This window comes from Callorhinchus milii, unplaced genomic scaffold (genome assembly GCF_018977255.1).
Source record: "Callorhinchus milii isolate IMCB2004 unplaced genomic scaffold, IMCB_Cmil_1.0 Scaffold5, whole genome shotgun sequence".
NCBI classification, from domain to species: Eukaryota; Metazoa; Chordata; class Chondrichthyes; order Chimaeriformes; family Callorhinchidae; genus Callorhinchus; species Callorhinchus milii.
Window position 1 is genome coordinate 40165654 of NW_024704746.1, and position 17887 is coordinate 40183540.

At 41.1% G+C, this 17887-nt stretch overlaps 1 protein-coding gene across 2 annotated transcripts in view; it reads right to left on the bottom strand.

The window, feature by feature from the left end:
• Window positions 1-13630, bottom strand: part of kcnd2 (potassium voltage-gated channel, Shal-related subfamily, member 2) — a 192671-nt gene extending 179041 nt beyond the window's left edge. For both annotated transcript variants that reach the window (XM_007904983.2, XM_007904982.2), the window contains exon 1: window positions 12519-13630. In XM_007904983.2, the coding sequence (XP_007903174.1) occupies window positions 12519-13630 (1112 nt within the window). The remainder of the gene's footprint in view (window positions 1-12518) is intronic.
• Between the last annotated feature and the right edge of the window lie 4257 nt (window positions 13631-17887).

Here is a 17887-nt window from a genome sequence, read left to right on the forward strand (position 1 = left end):
CGTGGGTTAGTAATCTGGAAGGGTGAGGTAAAAATGAGTCAAAGGGCCTTCTTTATACAACCTTGTGATCCTGTGAACTAAAATTTAGCTGAATGTTTGAACTTTTCTTTCTGGGTTGGATTTTAGCTAGTTTGAGATGCATTAGCTCAGCGGTTAGAGCACTCGCCTCGCAAGTGAGAGGACCTGAGTTCGATACTTGGCAGTTTTCTTACTCCACACGCCTCTGTTTACCTAGCAATAAGTAGGAACCCGGTTATTAGTCGATTGGCGGATCACTTTTCCAAAAAAATTATAAATTGATCACTTCAATCTACGACTCTTTGTGGGACACTACTGTGCTGCATTTCACCCACAAAATATACAGCCGATTCAGTTTACAGTATATTCTGTGAAGGGCCTTGAGACGTCTCGAAGATGTGATAAGACGCTAATATCAAATGCAAGGATCATTATTATTATTATAACTACTGAGGAGAAATCTACCATTAAAAGAATATGACTGTGAAAGGATCCAGTGTCTGGTGAAAACACTAGTTAAAATGTTAGGCAAAATCTGATGAAGCAGTGAATTATTAATTTGAAAACTAATTATCCAGGGAAGGGTAACAGACAGGTCATAAGCCCAATGTGAGCTCTTCAACATCTGCAAGATGGAGTGATGGAGAAAATGATTCCTAACGCTAGCAATGGGAAACATTTGACTACACCAGATTAGTGTTACAAACACAGCACTAAAAGTGTTAACTCTCTCTTCCCAAAGGGAGATGACACCAAATGTGTGACAAGTATAGATAGAAGAAATTATGTATTAGAACTGCCAGGGCAAACCAATTAGCTACCACTCAGGAGAGCAAATAGAAAATTGGTCAACACACGTTAACATTTGAAACACATGAAATATCCCTCTGAAATGGAGGGCATTGTTTTGATCAGCTGGGTGTCTGTTTCCTGAGGAAATCCATCACCATGTAAAAAGGTATTCAAACCAACCTTTATCCCTGTTTATACCACCCCATATTAACTACTTGCATCCATAATGATGCACCCTTTTTGAGGCTTGAATTTCATATTGTCTGGGCCTGTAAGACAATTTTGGTCCATGGTGATTTTGCTGGTCTAATGGGGGGGGAAGGGGGGGGGGAGAAGCGAGGGTGGAAGTTTTCTGTGATGCATGACAACTTCTTATAGGATGAGTTAGCTGATACATTTGACATTGCAACTACTTACAAGAATTTATGGATTGTGAGATGCTACATGTTAAACAGAGTGGTAAGTGAAGTCCCTTATTAACATTTTGATTGGGAAGCTTGTGGGATATTGACATTGTGGCGACTAAAACAGTAGTGACAAGTTAAGCCAGGATTGAGTTATCCGGAGTTTGCTGTAATCATTTCAGAGACATTCAGACATTCCACTTCAGTTAAATCATCACAGTTTAACCACAATTAGGTGTGTAAAGATTCGCTGTTAGTTAGTATAATAAGCTTGGCTGATCTACACATGGACCATTTAAAGCCTTTTTCAAAATCAATTCAGCCTTTGCAGGAGTAACGTCAGGTAAGTAGAACAGTGAGGTTGGAGTCAATGGGCAGGGACTTCCTCAATAAAGGTTGAAACTGGGTTAGCAACCCAAAAATCTTGTTACAGCTTCAGACAAGTCTATGCCAGTATAATGGCTAATAGAATATAGCTGTAGATTAAATACAGACTTTATCTTCTTGTGGTCACTGACAGTTTATTCAGCAAAATGGTTTATAAAGCCTATAAATTAAGAATGGGATCAATAAAAGCTTGAAAACAATGCATTTGTCACGAGATCACAAACACTATTAACATACTATGCGTGAAATAATGATCATAAAGATCTGTGCACTGTGGTGAATTTAGTGGCACTTACTGCTTTCTCTCAGTTACGACGCTGCAGGGATATTCAACCACACAGCTAAAATGTTATCCATTCAATCAATACACAACCAAAACCCACAAAGAGCTTTGTGTACATAGTAAAATCAAACTAAATGTGTCCATTTAGAATAGTGCTTGGTAATGCCATTCCTGTGGGGCTAAAATATACCTTTCCAGTTTAGGTTTACACTTACTTTAATTGGCAATAATGTTTGATGTCAGTGGCTTCTGTGAACCAAAACAATTTAGTAATCAACTGAACAGCTTGTTCTCTGCATTAAAGGACCATCGGAATGAGAAACCTTCAGAATATTTTAAAGGTACAGCAGCTCTTGGTTGCACATGATTACTGTGAAAATAGTGTGACCAACCACTAAATCCAACAACAATAACTTGGAGATTATATAGCACACTTTATGTCTTGGAATGCTGAACAGTGCCTAGGTTAAATACTGAGCAACATTAAAAGCAGGAGAGTTGACCGTAGGTATGGTTGAAGATCTAGGTTTTCAGGTGGGATTTAAAGATAAACAGGGGACACAGTGGAGGGATTGGGGCAGAGAGTTCCAGACAGTGGGGTCATAGTAGCTAAAGGCTTCACCTCCAATGGCAGTGCAGAGAGTTCAGGCAACGCATATGAGCCTTGAGTCACTGAACGAAGGGGTTGGGCAGAGAAGTAATGTACAAGCAGAGATGCTAGGGTGCAAAGGGATTTGTATGTGAGGGTGAGGATCTTGATATCAATCATTTTGGAGAGTGAGAAAGAATCAGTGGAGCCTGGTGAGGATTGGGGTGATGGGCATGCAATTTGGTATGGGTGAGGAGGCAGGTGCCAGAGTTTTGGATGGTTGGTGGGAAACTAAGTGGGAAGAATCCCTGCTCTCAGTGACCAGTCTGCCTCTCATGTCCTACCAAATTGGCCTGTGAAAATAATTGTGGAAATGTAGTATAATTCCACAAAATAACACTGTAAAATATTAAATTACATGTCCTTTGTAAATGGCCAGAGCTAAAACAGTATCAACAACATCAACAAAATTACATTTGCATAGTGCCTTTCACGTCGGGAGGATGTCCCAAGGGCCTGGACAATCAATCTTATCATCTAAAACAAACATTCCTTATTTGTTTTGAATAAATCTGTCAATAGAGACTGAGAACAGCACACATTTTTCATCTCTTATAATAATAATACAATAATGATCCTTTTGTTTTCATACAGCACCTTTCACGAGAGGAGGATATCCCAAAGTGCTTCACAGAGTATATTGTTAAATGGAGTGACTGTCTTTTTTTATATAGGTGCGGCAGCCAGTGACACAGCCCTAAAAGGGCTCAGGAATTTCAAGTAAATTGGGGTGCCAATTTGGCATTAAACCAACTGCGTTTAAAAACTGTGTCCAGTGTTAAACAGGAGGGCGAGATCCTAGTGGTAATTGGCTATTGCAGCTGTCAGTCATGAGAGAGGCCTGGCTCTGAGCAATGATTGGCTGGTCTGAGCTATCACTCACCCAGATGTCAGGCTTCAGGGTGGGAAGTTGTGGGTCCCAATCATGGAGATGTTCAGGAATCATCCACGGGGGCACTTGAGAAATTTCCCAATTCCCCAAAGAGTTAGTCCACCCCTGGCGGCAGTCAGTTTGTGCACAGCAATGTCCCAAAAATAGCCATCGATTGAATAACCAATTGTATTTGGGGAATTGTTGGCTGGGACACTGGGAAGAACTTCGCTTTTTGAATCGTGCTATGGGATTTTTAATATCGACCTGAACAAGTCAATGGGGCCTCAGTTTAATGTGTCATCTGAAGGACAGCACCTCCGACTATGCAGCACATCCTTAGCACTGCATTAGTGTCATCTTAGTCTTAGTTCTAAGTCCTGACATGGAGCTTGAATCCATAAGCTTCTGACTTAGAAGTGAGAATGCTACCAATTGAGCCAGCCTGACACACTTGTCAAGTGGGGAAATAACAGTAGATGTCTTGAACATAAACACAGTGACTTCAAAAATCTACATCCCTTATTATGTATTTCCACTACTAAAATATAACTATCTTACAGTTTATAAATCACTACTCCTTAATAACAAGGCAGTTGAAGTCTTAATCTGGAGAACTGTTTGTTAGCACACCAGGAAATCAGAATGCAAGTCATAACACAAATCACGGTAGGTTTCTGAAGAATCCAGACCAGTCAATCGTGCCGGCACCAAACATACATTATTTTCATATTTTTTCCTTTATTTGCAGTTCACCTAACAAATGAGTCAAAAATAAACATTATTCTGGATTTATTATTCTCAGTTAACTGAGGGTTGCGATTGAAAGCATATGCTTCTTGTTTTTTGGTAAATATACCAAGCTTTGGCAGCATATGCTTCCCACTGGAAATCCCTTTTTTATAGGAAATCTACCACCAAACATCAGTAAATTTACTAACACCAGAGAATAATGTACACTTGCTGGCAAAGGTTGGTAAATTGACTAACAAGGGTGAATATCCACCCATGAGTGTTATTAGCTGTCAGGATATGTGAAAAAAATGTCGCAAGCTTCAGTGCTCTACCACTGGACAGGAATATATTCCTCGCACAGAAAGTCAATTTGATATTACAGTTTTCTAGTACCCTGATATAATAATAAGTAATCTGACTATGCATTAGGAAATTTATTGAAAAAATTGAGTTCCGTTTGAAGTGTACGTTTTTCAGGATGCAAAATATGACATTTATTTAGTGGAAGTTCACTGCATGATTCATGTGTCTGAAGCCGTACATTTTTTAAATTCGTCTTGAACAGTTCCATACATTTCTCTCAATTACCAATGTATTGACTGTACTTTGTTGAAAGTACTGCAGAAGAGATCAAAACAGCCGTAAGGCATTTTATTCGCAATTCTGTCTGTGATGGCAAATCAAAACCTGAAGGTATTACTTAGCAAAGAGATGTAATAGAGCACAATTCCAGAGATACAACAAAAAATGTTCTGAAAAATGTCACCTTCGATATCAGCTGCACTGAAAATACATTTATGTTGCATTTGGAAATCACAAATCATTAATGCATTTACAAAATTACAATTCCTTCGAAATTGATTCTTAAGGTCACAGTTGCAAAAACTATTCTTGCTAAAAATATGTAATCAGAGTGTTCTGCCAAGGCAATACAACAGTAACCGCAAGTAATGCACTTTCAGCGAATGTTCCCATGTGCAATTACGGTGGCGGTGCAAAGATTGACAAGAGTTGACAACATTTTAGGAGGTCCTTGTTTTGCTGTTATTTCACTTTACAACTTCAAATTATAGTCAAGCTAACCACCGATGAATCACCTATTCGATTCAAATTCCACATTTGCATGGCACATATCAGTAATAATTTTACACCTATTTATGTAAAAGATGATCATTTCTCTCAATTTACAATGTCTTTGTACCTGCCAATCTTTGCCAAGACATTCTTTCAAAATCTTCTCAGCAACAAAAACTTACATTTATTTAACGTCCTTCATAAATAAATGGATGTTAAATACATGTAAGTTGTTGTTACATTTATTACAGTTGTTACAAATAAAAATTTAAAAAATTTGGTTCACTCAATCCACTCAATCAATAATCATGGTGTAAATGATATAAATGATAAGTGGAGTCCTGTAGCTCAGTGGTTAGAGCACTCGCTTTGCAAGTGAGAGACCTGAGTTCAATTCCAGGCAGGGCGAAATCTTGGGCAAGTTTCCTTACTCCACACGCCTAATAATAATCCCTCCAAAAAAACAAAACAATAATAAATTGGTCATTTTCAATCTACGACTGTTTGTGGGACATTGCTGTGCGCAATTGGCTGCCGCGTTCGCCCACAAATATACAGTCAATTCACTTTACAGTGTGTTCTGTGAAGCGCTTTGGGACGTCCTCCTGACGTGAAAAGCGCTATATCAAATGCAAGGATTATTATTATTATTATTATTATTCAATGTCAGTAGCCTTGCAAGTGAGAAGACCTGGGTTTGATTCCCGGACAGGACAAAATGTTAGGCAAGTTTCCTAACTCCACACGCCTTTATTAGCAGGAAGTAGGAACCTGATTTCCGGGTGAAATAATCCTTCCAAAAAAAATAATAAATAAAAAAAGAATAATTTGGTCACTCAATCCACAACTGTTTGTAGGTCACTGTTGTGCACAATTAGATGCTGCGTTTTACCCACAAAATATACAGTCAATTCACTTTACACATTGTGTGAAGAGCTTTGAGACATCTGAAAGACCTGATAAGACACTGTATCAAATACATGGATTATTATTATTATATTCATATAGTAATAATGTCTTGGGAGGTCTTTCTCATATGCACCTGTGCCCCTTCAACATGATGTCCCGTCACCATCCCAGGTGTAGCTTTCATGACGTCTGAAATGTTAAACAGCAGTTTGATGTCATGTTGGAAGGATAGCAGAGTGGGTATTCTGGAAGGTTGAGATCAGGTGGGCCAAAGGGCCTTCTTCATTCAAACTAATTTTGTGATCATCTGAGTGATGCTCTTTTATCTTATGGATCCTGTCAATATATTTGCTTTTATTGCTTCCTGATTTGTGCCAGGTCCACTACTATTTTCCTCCCTGTAAACACTGTAATTACATTGCTGTCTAATCAGTGCATTCAAAACAATGCACTAATAGGAAATGATACACTGCTTTACTGTGCTTACTACAGTGTGCATCCACATGAGTGGAATTCAGCAATATTGGTCGACGCGGCCTCAATACGTAATCATAATCTTTACATTTGATATAGTGCCTTCCACATCAGGAGAGTATCTCAAATCACTTCACAGGATAACCTACAAAGTGTAGTGATTGTGTAATTTTTCACAAAGGTAAAGTCCTGTTCCTGCTCCTTTGATCAAAAACATTCGGAGAGATTTTTAAATAAATAAAATCGGTTTCCGTTGCACTGTTCTTGCTCGACAAGCATATATAATAGCAATCCTTGTATTTGATATAGTGTCGAGAAGTTTCAAAGCATTTCACAGGATTTGGACTGTGAAATCTAGTAACTGTTTATTTGGAGGCGAATGCAGCTGCCAATTTGTGCACAGCAATGTCCCATCATTATCCATATTGTGAGTGACCAATTTTATTTAGGGGACTGTTGACCACAACACTGAGAGAAGCTCCCTTTTTCCAGGTGCAGTCGAGTATATCCTATACTTTTCATATTGCTGCACCATGTGCGGTTAGCTCATAAAAAAAAACTAGACTGAAATGCAAATGAATACAAAATTAAACAGGCTGCCAATGTGTCAACAGGGAACCAATTGTTTGAAAATTGTGCTTAAAAGTATAGTTTACATAAAGATGATACATTTAGCAATAAACAAAAGAGAAACTTACACAATCATAATTTATATTGACACAACAAACAACGCAGTACTCACTCAGAGAAAATAAAAAGTTGGGACAGATGTCTGCAGGAATAACATGAATGCCCTCAGGGTGATAAACAGTAGTCTCCTATAAATATGTTGAGTGATGATTGATAAGCAAGAACAATAACACAAACACGTACAGCAAGAAAACAAGAATTCAGGACAAACAAAACATTAAAAAAAACTGTCTTAACTCCTGCAACAAGTTCAAAGTGGATAAATTGACAAGTTCAAGTTCAAATATGTCTACAGATAATATCAATCATGTCATGGTTACCTCTTGGGGTGAGCAGTCTTTCTTAATGTTACTAACTATAGATTGTAAGGGTAAGAACACAGCTGCTCGTTTCCCTTCTGTGGCTACAAAAGATTGGGATATAAGGTGAAGGATGAGTGTTCTTCAAAAGTAATAATAATAATCCTTACATTTTGTATAGCACTGACAATAGTCAGTAGGACATTTCAAAGTACTTCACAGGATACACTGTAATGACTATTTTGTCGACAAAAGTGGCAGCTAATTTGTGCACAGTAATGTCCCACAATCAGCCGTGAAGTGACTGACCAATTTTTATTTGGGGAATTGTTGGCCAGTTCATCAGAAGGAAGTCCCTTCTCTTTTCAAATATTGCAATGATACCTTAAATATACACATGCACAGGCATACAGGACGTTGGTTTAAACGTCTCATCGAAAGGACAGCATCTCCAACAGAGCAGCATTCCCCAAGCACTGCATTGGGGTATCAACCTGGGCAGTGAGTTGAAAGTCCTGATATGTGGTTTGAACCCACAACCTTCTGATTCAGAAGCAAGAGGTTTTTTCTACTGAGCCAGCCTGACACTAACAAAGTATTCATAAGTATTTGACTGATATAACCAATAGCTTACTCGATAAATTTGTCATTTCATTGGTATTGAACATTGTACAGTTTCTTTCTCCTGTGACTTTTTTTACCCTTTGCTTTTTTTTTTACAAGATGTATATTTTGAAGAGTTAATGTAGGAACTTCTTATATCAGGGTGTGTGCCAAACAAACTATATCCAGTAACTTTGACTATGGGTGCCAATTAACATCAACTGCATCAAATTAATTGTCAGAAAACATATACTACCTCTAAATATTTCTTATTCTGAAAACCAAGGGAACAAATGTATGTCATTCAATTTTACCAACAATATTAGACATATGTGGGCAGAAATTCCAGCTGAATCTAGATTGACTCTATTTATGTAGGATTTCAGAGTGTCCAGAATTTTGGTGCATTGTTGGATTCAGTCTTAACTTTCAGATTCATTTTCTATTGTTATTAGAAATTTTGAACACCATGTTCAAAATTAAGGCTGAATTAAAAAACATTACCAGAATGAATAAACACTGTGAATCATCATACCACCCAGTCCTCGAATCTGCCTTTTTCAACAAGTAATCATTTGCTAGATCAAGACAGCAGCATTTCCATTGAAAATAAGTTTCAATCTATTTTGCAGGACCTACCATTGGGAAAATTTTGCACTAAGTGTGATTCTCCAAATGTCAGTGCACTTACAGGCTTTTTCAGATGAAAGCATTTTATTCTCTGCCAGTCTGTAAATTTTAAACTTGCCAGCCAGTGAATTTATCTAACAGCAGAAAAGACGTTTTTGCCTGTGAAGGTTCATAAAACTCAGCAGCCTTCTGAGAATCTCACATTATAAGTTCAAGTAGTTTTCAAACTTTTCCCTAGTTTGTACAACAATACATTGTGAAGAAAAACATAGCAACGTTTGTTTTCCTGATGTCTTGTGGAAATTGGAAACATCTAACCATTTTGCAGCTGAGTACACAAATATTCAGCAAACAGAAATGCCGTTCCTTTTTAATTAGAACGACTTCTTAAACATGCATATTTGTCTCACATTCATTTTAGCGAATGAAAAAACCAATGGAACACACAGAGCTTCAACATGAAAATGCAAATCTGTCCCATCTCAGTGCACTTAATATTTTCCTGTCATATTATTTATGACTTTATAAAGAAGCCAGTTATTTCTTATTATCTCTTCAATAAATAAGTAAAGTGATGCATGCTACAGAACTACAATTCATTAATGAGATGGACCTCAAAATCGTCACGGTGTCTACCCTCAAAAGCTTGCACAGCATCCATCTATTAGATCTCGCCTCAGTGCTAGAGAGTAATTGGATTCCTTCCCATTGATGTGTTGCAGCCTGATGATTTGAGCAGATTTTTGGACAGAAATACACAAAGCTCTAGAAAATACTCACTGATGAGTTTAACATTACACCAATGAAATTTCACTGTAATTTGTCAAAAAAGGTATTTTAAAAAAACAGACAGAGAAATCTACTTTAGATCCTTGCTTTACAGTTTACTCAACATAATCTTCATTTCAGCATCTCAAGCTGAAATCATTGCCTGCTCTGGGGATAGAAAGCTATAGCTGACACACCTCGTATTTCAACAAAATCATTGCTATAATAGATAAACGCTAATAGTACATTTGATATCTTGATAATGTGGCATGATGAATGTGATGTGTAATCTTCCAGTAGATTTAATGGAATTCCTAATAAGGAAACCATAAAGAGTTATATTTTCACACTTTACAGCTGAAACATGAAAGGGAACTGTGACTTAAGAAATAAATATGATTGCTTGTGCTGGTACCAAATACAACGTGCCATCTAAAAAAGACTTAGGGGTATATTTAATTCTCACCAGCCACCAAAAGTACAGATGATTTATGCCTCAGTTTTCAGTTTGAGGTTTGGGACAGAGAAAAGACTAGGTGGCACCATGTTCTAATAATAAACATGGGTTAATATTGCTGCTCTTCAACAATGTGCCATTAATTATGGCACAGCTGTATTAAAATTTCACGTTATTTTTACCTTCACATCTATAGTGAAACATTAAATATCATGTCTGAGTACCCGGCCATTTCTATTTTTACGTAGAAGTTAATTATTTAACATTTTATCTGAGCGACTACTATCAGGAATTCTAATGACAATGATCAGTTTGATGAGACTTTGTATTACTATATTTTTGTCTAGAATACTTCCATTATATCCAGAGGATCAGTTAATGAATGAGTCCTTATGAGTCACCTTCTCCGTCCATAGGAACTTTAGATTTTTCTAAGTATCAAAAAGTGTTAAGATAGTGATATCCATCGCGAGATGGTATTTGGCTTACAAATATTTCCAAATATTGCTTTGCATATTTGCTTACTGTGATGCATTGGATAGTAGCTGAAGAAAGTACATTTACTTCACAATACAATGAGATTCACGGATTGCATGCTTTCCCAAAGTTATGAAAAGTATTTGATACAGATATCGCTTCAGAAAATTCAAAAGTGCAACTAACAACTGGCCTCACTATCTCCGAGCTGGAGAGGTGGAAAATTTCAGCAATTTCAGCATTTCTGTTCCAGTGATCCGTAAACATGTACAAGTATCACAAGAGGATTACATCAAGCATGGATATTATTACCCCCTGACCGATGGTCAAACACCCAGCCAACATTCATCATCTCAGCTCATGCTTAAATGCACCATGGTGTGAATACTGCAGCAGCTGCTTGTTTACCAGGTAAACTGCCATCAACTTCACCACCAACTTGCATTTATTACACCCTTCACGTAGGATAACATCCCGGAGCACTTTACTGTGACAGGGTCGGACCCCGAGCAGTGGAGAAGGAGGAAGGGGGAAGTGACACCAGATGAGGTTAAAGAGGTAGGTTTTAAGTTGGATCTTGAAGCCAGATAGTGATGGGTTAAGATAATGGGTAGAGGAAGAGAGTTCAGAGGCGAGGAGTGTAAGATCTGAATGGTTGGCCATCGATGTTGGCATGGATGGGGTAAGGGATGAGATCAGGTCTGAGGTAGCTGAATGGAGGAGTTGAGCAGAGGATGGAGTAGGAGCAGATCACAGAGATAGGAAGTTGCCTTGGGAACTTCAGGCCAGTAAGAAACATTAAAATGCCGTATTATTATTATTATCGTAAAATATGTTTGTGATCTTCACCTGCCAATATGCTTTTGCATGGCCAACATTTTTGAAACAATGTAGCATAGAAGCACTTGGAAATATTGATCAATAATGTGAACACCATGTTGCAATATTTCACCTCAATTGAATCTTCTAAGCATCTAAAGTGTCATCTAACCAACAGGTGTTAACACTTGAGTAATTGAACAAATATGGCAAATTTTACCTTCATCTGGAACAATCGTCCAACATTACATTTAATCTGTCCACTGACAGTGTTTCACTATCGGTAGACAGATTAAATGTAATGTTGGATGATTGGTAGTTGTGTGTCAGTTCCCTCTTCCACATTCATCTTGTGCTTTCTGCAAAATCAAGCTGGGATTTATTTACCTCAATATTGGCATTTAGTATCACGGAATGATCTGTTGGGCCCAATGTTTACAGAATATGTGTCCTGGCATCCAGTTGAAAGTAGAATGCAGTCCTGTATAGTGCAGCTCAAAACAATATGGAACATCAGCAAAGAGACACTAGAACTGTTTAGTTGTCACTTTGAATTGTACAACGTAAATCACGGCACTCCTTTCCAACCTTTCTTTACTACTAGGAAGGTGTGCATGGTTTACAATCCATTACTACCAATCCCTTGATGTAATGCTTACCTTGTTACTGTGGATATGTCTACATGGACAGACAGACTCGCTAGTGCGGAATGATGTAATACCACTTTAGTTGCACTTCCAATGAGTTTCCTTCCTTCCTTCCTTCCTTCTCTACAAACCATAAGTCAGTACACAGGCAAAGAAAGAGAACCCGCATTCTGCTCCAGCGCCATTGGGAACCCGCGGGCCAAGATGCCCTTCTCCGAGATTGTTTGCTCGGGGAACAACACCTTGGAAGTTAGGAGAACTTTCAATGATAAGAATCGGCGCTACTTGCAGCAACAGTTACTTCAAATGGAGAGGTGGTGGGGGGGTGGGGGGGGGGGGTGGAGGGGGGGGGGGGAGAAGCACTAGAACCACGTGGATGTCTTAAAAAAACAGGACCAGGAAAGAAGAGATACTGGAAGCCACAAATACTTACCTCTCTGCTGTTACCCCCCAACCTCACACCTCACACCCCACCCCCACCCACACCCAACACGTGTCGGGGAGTCGACCACCCCATCCGAGAGCCGCTTACCCCAGGGTGGTCATGGTGACGATGGTGTACCAGAAGGCGGCCGGGATGCTGGTGAACTTGGTGGCCGACGAGCCCTTCTCGGCGTAAAACATGACGGTGGCGAAGATGATGATGGCCATGGTGAGCGAGAAGAGCAGGAAGCCGAGCTCGGAGGCGCAGCTCTTGAGGGTGTAGCCCAGGATCCGGAGGCCCTGCGAGTGCCTCGAGAACTTGAAGATCCGGAAGACCCTGAAGACCCGGAGGGTGACGAAGGCGCCGCTCACGTCCTCGTTGTCGGTCATGATCAGCCCGATGTAGTAGGGCAGGATGGCCACCACGTCGATGATGCTCATGACGCTCCGCACGAAGCGGTAGCGGCTCGGGGCCGCCAGCAGCCGCAGCAGGTACTCGACCGTGAAGATCATGACGCACGCCGTGTCCAGGCAGAAGAAGGCCAGGGCGTAGCGCTCGCCGCACGGCAGCTCCCGCGGGTGGTGGCCGCCCGCCAGCCCGCACGGCACCGTCTCCACCACGTTGGCGATGACCGAGACGGCGATGAAGAAGCCGGTCACGTAGTAGAAGACCAGCGCCAAGGTGCTGGTGTGCGGGTTCTCGAACGCCCGCCAGACCTGCTGCCGGGCGGTCATGGAGGGCAGCCGGTCCTGCCCGGTCTCGTCCTCGGCGTCGTCCAGCAGCCGCTCCGTGTTCTCCCGCCGGCGGTCCTTGTACTCCTCGTAGCAGCAGTCGCCGACGATCTCCGGGATGACGCCGAAGAACGACAGCTCCTCGTCGTAAGCCGCGATGCACTCGTGCCGCGGGTAGTGCAGCTTCCCGGTGCGGTAGAAGTTCAGGATGCTCCTGAAGATGTCCGGGTCGCGGTCGAAGAAGTACTCGCCCGTCTCCTCGTGGTAGAAGAAGTCCTTCTCCGAGCTGCCCAGCAAGGTGTCCGGGTAGCGCTCCAGGGTGTTGCTCCAGGTCTGGAAGCGCCGGCCGCTCACGTTCAACACGACGAGCCCGTCCTGGGAGCGCTTCCTCTGGGTCGGGGCGGCCGGCATGGGGTTGCTGGCCACCGGCATCCACCCGATAGCCGCCGCCCGGGCGAAGGGCAGCCACGCTGCCACTCCCGCCGCCATCGCCGGCTACTTGGGCTGAGGTCTCAGTCCGTTTCTCTGGGTCTGGTGTCCGTCTGTCAGGGGGTGGGGGGGGGGGGGGGGGGGGATGGGTTGGATGGGGTGGTTGGGCAAAAGGGTTTGCAAAAGCGGGCTCGATCCGGACTCAAAATCCAAAGCAGCCTCGATGTTGACCGCACCACTTCTGGAAGGAATGAATGGTCGAAATAAAAGGCATTTCACACCAACAGTTTGACCCAAAAGAAAAGCAGAACACCCTCTTCCACCCCCTCCCCTCCTCTCCCCGACCCCCCACCACCGCCGCCGCCACCGCCATCCCCTCCTCCCTCCCCTCTCTTTGCACCGCAGAGCTTCCCGTTGAACGAGTTTTTTTTTTGCTAAATACAATTCCCGATAATATATGGATTTTATTTTTAACGGCTCGCAGTCTATATTTAGTCCTCCCACAGACACAAGTTCGGAGGATTTCTCGGCACCCGCAAGACTATTGCCGGGTGTGATCAAAATGTGCCGATGTTATTATTTGCAAAAGAAAATAAAACTATTTGCTGGGCGTACTGTACCTCTCTAAAAAGTCGGTCACTTGCAGGATGCATTGGAGCTGTCGGTCCCGGTCTTGTACACGATCGATCCGCTATTTTTTTCTCTCTCTCTCTCTCTCTCTCTCTCCGCTTCCCGAGGAGCAGATGTGCTGTATAATAATCCGAAGAACGTGCACCGGATCGGTGACAGAAAGAACAGAGCTTTCTGTCCGACAGCAACAAGTTCGGGCAACGTAATCACACCAGGCGATTCAATAGGCAATACCACATCTGAACATATTCCACTTGTCTACCCTACTCGTACCTCTTCGAGAGAGAGAGAGAGAGAGACAGAGTGAGAGAGAGAGGGATCTGCAACTTGTTTCATATATATATATATATATGTATACCTATATATGTTGCATATGGTATGTAGATTCACGAAACCACGGTACCACGAGAGCCAGTACCGAGCGAGAGAAATAAAAATCACACTGTGAAGAACAACATGTAATAACGTTCAATCATCCTCCCCACCCCCTCCCCCCCCCCCCCCCCCCCGCACCTTGCGTTGCACTGTGGCGAGCGTCCTTGCTATCCTATCTGCTTGCGCTCACTCCCCCCGCCCGTTGCAATCCACGCCATCACCATGTGCAGTTGATAAAAGCGACAGACAGACAGACAGACAGACAGACCGAGCCTTGCCATAGGGGAGGTGAGACCGTTGCACACTCGTGGAGACGGCGCCCGTTCTTTCTTCACCCGCACATTCTCAGTCCATCAGAGGGTTTGATTCCCTCTCTTTCCCGTGTAGTGAGACAGCGGCACTGAGTTCCCCCACCTAGAGAGGGCGATAAGATTCAGTGAAGCCGCACTGATCTCTCTACCTGAAGATGACAAATCCCCCCCCCCCACAAAGCGTTTGCCTGTAATAGAAGCGACTTACCATATTATTACCGAGAAGTGGCGAGGCTTAAAGCTGCAGCCAATACTTCCACACTGAGCTGTTTCTTCATTTGATGTTTTAACACTGTGCAATGCGCGCACCAAACGCAGTCAAAGCAAACGCCCTTATTTGAAAACACTGCACACGTTGAAGTAAATTGAGATATGTTTGTTGAACGAACCTATAGCAGACGTTGAAGTGGGTGCCAACACACGCGAAACCCTGAACTTCACCCTCGAGTGTGTTTCACGCGTTATTCCACATTGTTGGCAACAGATAAGGTCACAAAACTTTAGCGAAGATCAGAAGTTTACTCGCCAGATCGTGTAATACAGTGTCCATCTGTGCGTCTCTACGTATTGACGAGCGATAAGAATTTAGTTTCTTTCAATCTTCCAAAGAGCCAGGACATTGACTATGGGCCAAATGTAATTCCTGTGTTGTAAATTCTTATGGCTCTGCCTATCACAAAGAAAAATTAATCTTCGCAAACTGAGCTACAGCTGCCATCTCCCACATTTGATCTGAAACGATCACCGTTCTCGACCTCACTATTTCCTCCGATCTCAACTGGAAACCTCGTTTCTCCTTTGTCAAAACATCCTTCATAAAAGATTTTGTTTCTTTTGGTGATTTCTCTCTCTCTCTCTCTTCTCTCTCTCCCACTGAACAGCTCTTAATTCTACAAAGCTCACGTTTAGTTTAGATCTCAATGCAGTTCCCATGCCCCGGAAGGTCTTTGTGGGGACCATCTCTTTAAAGTCCTGGTTACAAGAAAAAGGTTTGTAGTCTAATAAAATAATGATCTCTTTCCCCTCACCTCTGATCTACATTCTGTTTGCCAATACTATTGTGGACAGTGGTGCTCTAAACGTTCGGCTCAATCTTCAAATCCATGGGTTCTTCATACTCGTACATCCATACTATATTACAATATAAACAGAGCCAACTGTCTCCAACGCCTTCTCACACTTTCCCGTGGCATCGAGACATAAGAATTCCTTATCTCTCACTTTCTCTTCGTTCAACCTGTGGCATTTTGGCCCCTGAGCCAGAAGGTTGAGGGTTCAAAGCCACACATTGGCACTTTGAGCTCAGTTTCCAGCCTGACACTGCAACACAGCGCTAGGGTCAACCTTTGGTGCATTCTCGGTGCCCTCCTTCAGATGAGTCATTAAAACCGAAGTCTTGTCTGCCTGTACAGGTGGAACATTGAACATCCCATGACGCTTTTGGAAAAGAGAAAGGAATTTCTGCCAGTGTCCTGGCTGACAACTCTGCACATAAAATTGGTAATTTGCTGCATTGTTGTTTGTGGATTATTCATTGTATGTACATTGACTGTCAAATTTGCCTAAGAATACGCAGCCACTACATTTTACAGTAAAGTTCATTGAGACATTTTAATAACATAGTAAGGTGCTATATTAAATGCAAGACTTATATTATTATAATCTATAGCTTCTACAAACAAAGCACAACAACATTAAGCCACTTCACATATCTTGTTTCTCTGGAACAAAATTTGTATACATGCATCTGAGAAGATGCTTGAACATTGTTATAAACATTGGATATCCCCATGCTTCAAATGTATGCAGATATGTACGCTGCATAGTCTTTGAAAGTTTAAGAAACTTTTAAGAAAATGTAGATTTACTTTGAATGGATTTCCAAACAATGTTGCCCAGTGGCCAAATGTAGAGTAAAATAAATATGGTTAGAGGGTGGCATACCAAATTCGTTTTTTTAAAAATAATACTGCCTATTTCAAAAAGGTTTTGTTTAAGACTAACTGCTCTAACTGTTGGTCAAACTAGTCCCAGATAAAGTAAAGCATTTAATCCTACCATTTGTAGTCTTGGAAGTAAGTATATCAATTTAGCAATGGGGAATATTAACACATCTACCAGAAAGACTCAAGTCTCCAGCACATCCACTGAAAACACATTTGGTTTTAATTGTATTTGCATCCATCGAATTTTAGCTATAAAAAAAGAGCCTTCCTTCCATGAAAGACGTGCAAATGAAATAGAACTGGTAATTGATTAGTATTTCAAATTATTACCTGGTAAGACAATGCGAGTTATCAAAATGGGCAAAATTCTCAAGAGTGGAGTGAAACATGTAAAACACAATTTGCAGATTCAAATATCCTCAGCTAAAAAAAAAAGAGCCTTCCTTCCGTGAAAGACGTGCAGATGAAATATAACCGGTAATTTATTAGTATTTCAGATTATTGCCTGGTAAGACAATGTGTGTTATTAAAATGGGTAAGATTCTCAAGAGTGGAGTGAAACATGTAAAACACAATCTGTAGATTCAAATATCCTCTGGTTGTCTTAGCCCAGATAGCATTACTTGAGAGGCAATCGCAGTGTGATATAGCACGACACATTTCCAAAAAGTAATCAGATTTCTATTTAAAAATGCAGTTTCACTGTTAACGTCACATCAATCAGGTTTAAATCTAGATTAACGCAATTACTACAATGGACAAGAATATCTTCCTGTAAATGAGAGTTTACAGCTAATCAACTCCCTCCCCTGATCCCTCTGTCCATAATAGTTTATTTCACGTCTTAAAACCCCATTGAGATTGATCCGTGCGTTGGAATCCAATTAATATAGATGTGAGATCGCGGGTAGATCTGAATATTGTTTCTTTCAAATTGGTAATTTTATTTACGACCAGTAAATCTCTAAAGTGATAAAGCATATAACCAATAAGTAGGGCAGTTGCACCAAACTGACTTTGGTATTTGAATAAGTAGTGCACGATTTTAAGCTGTT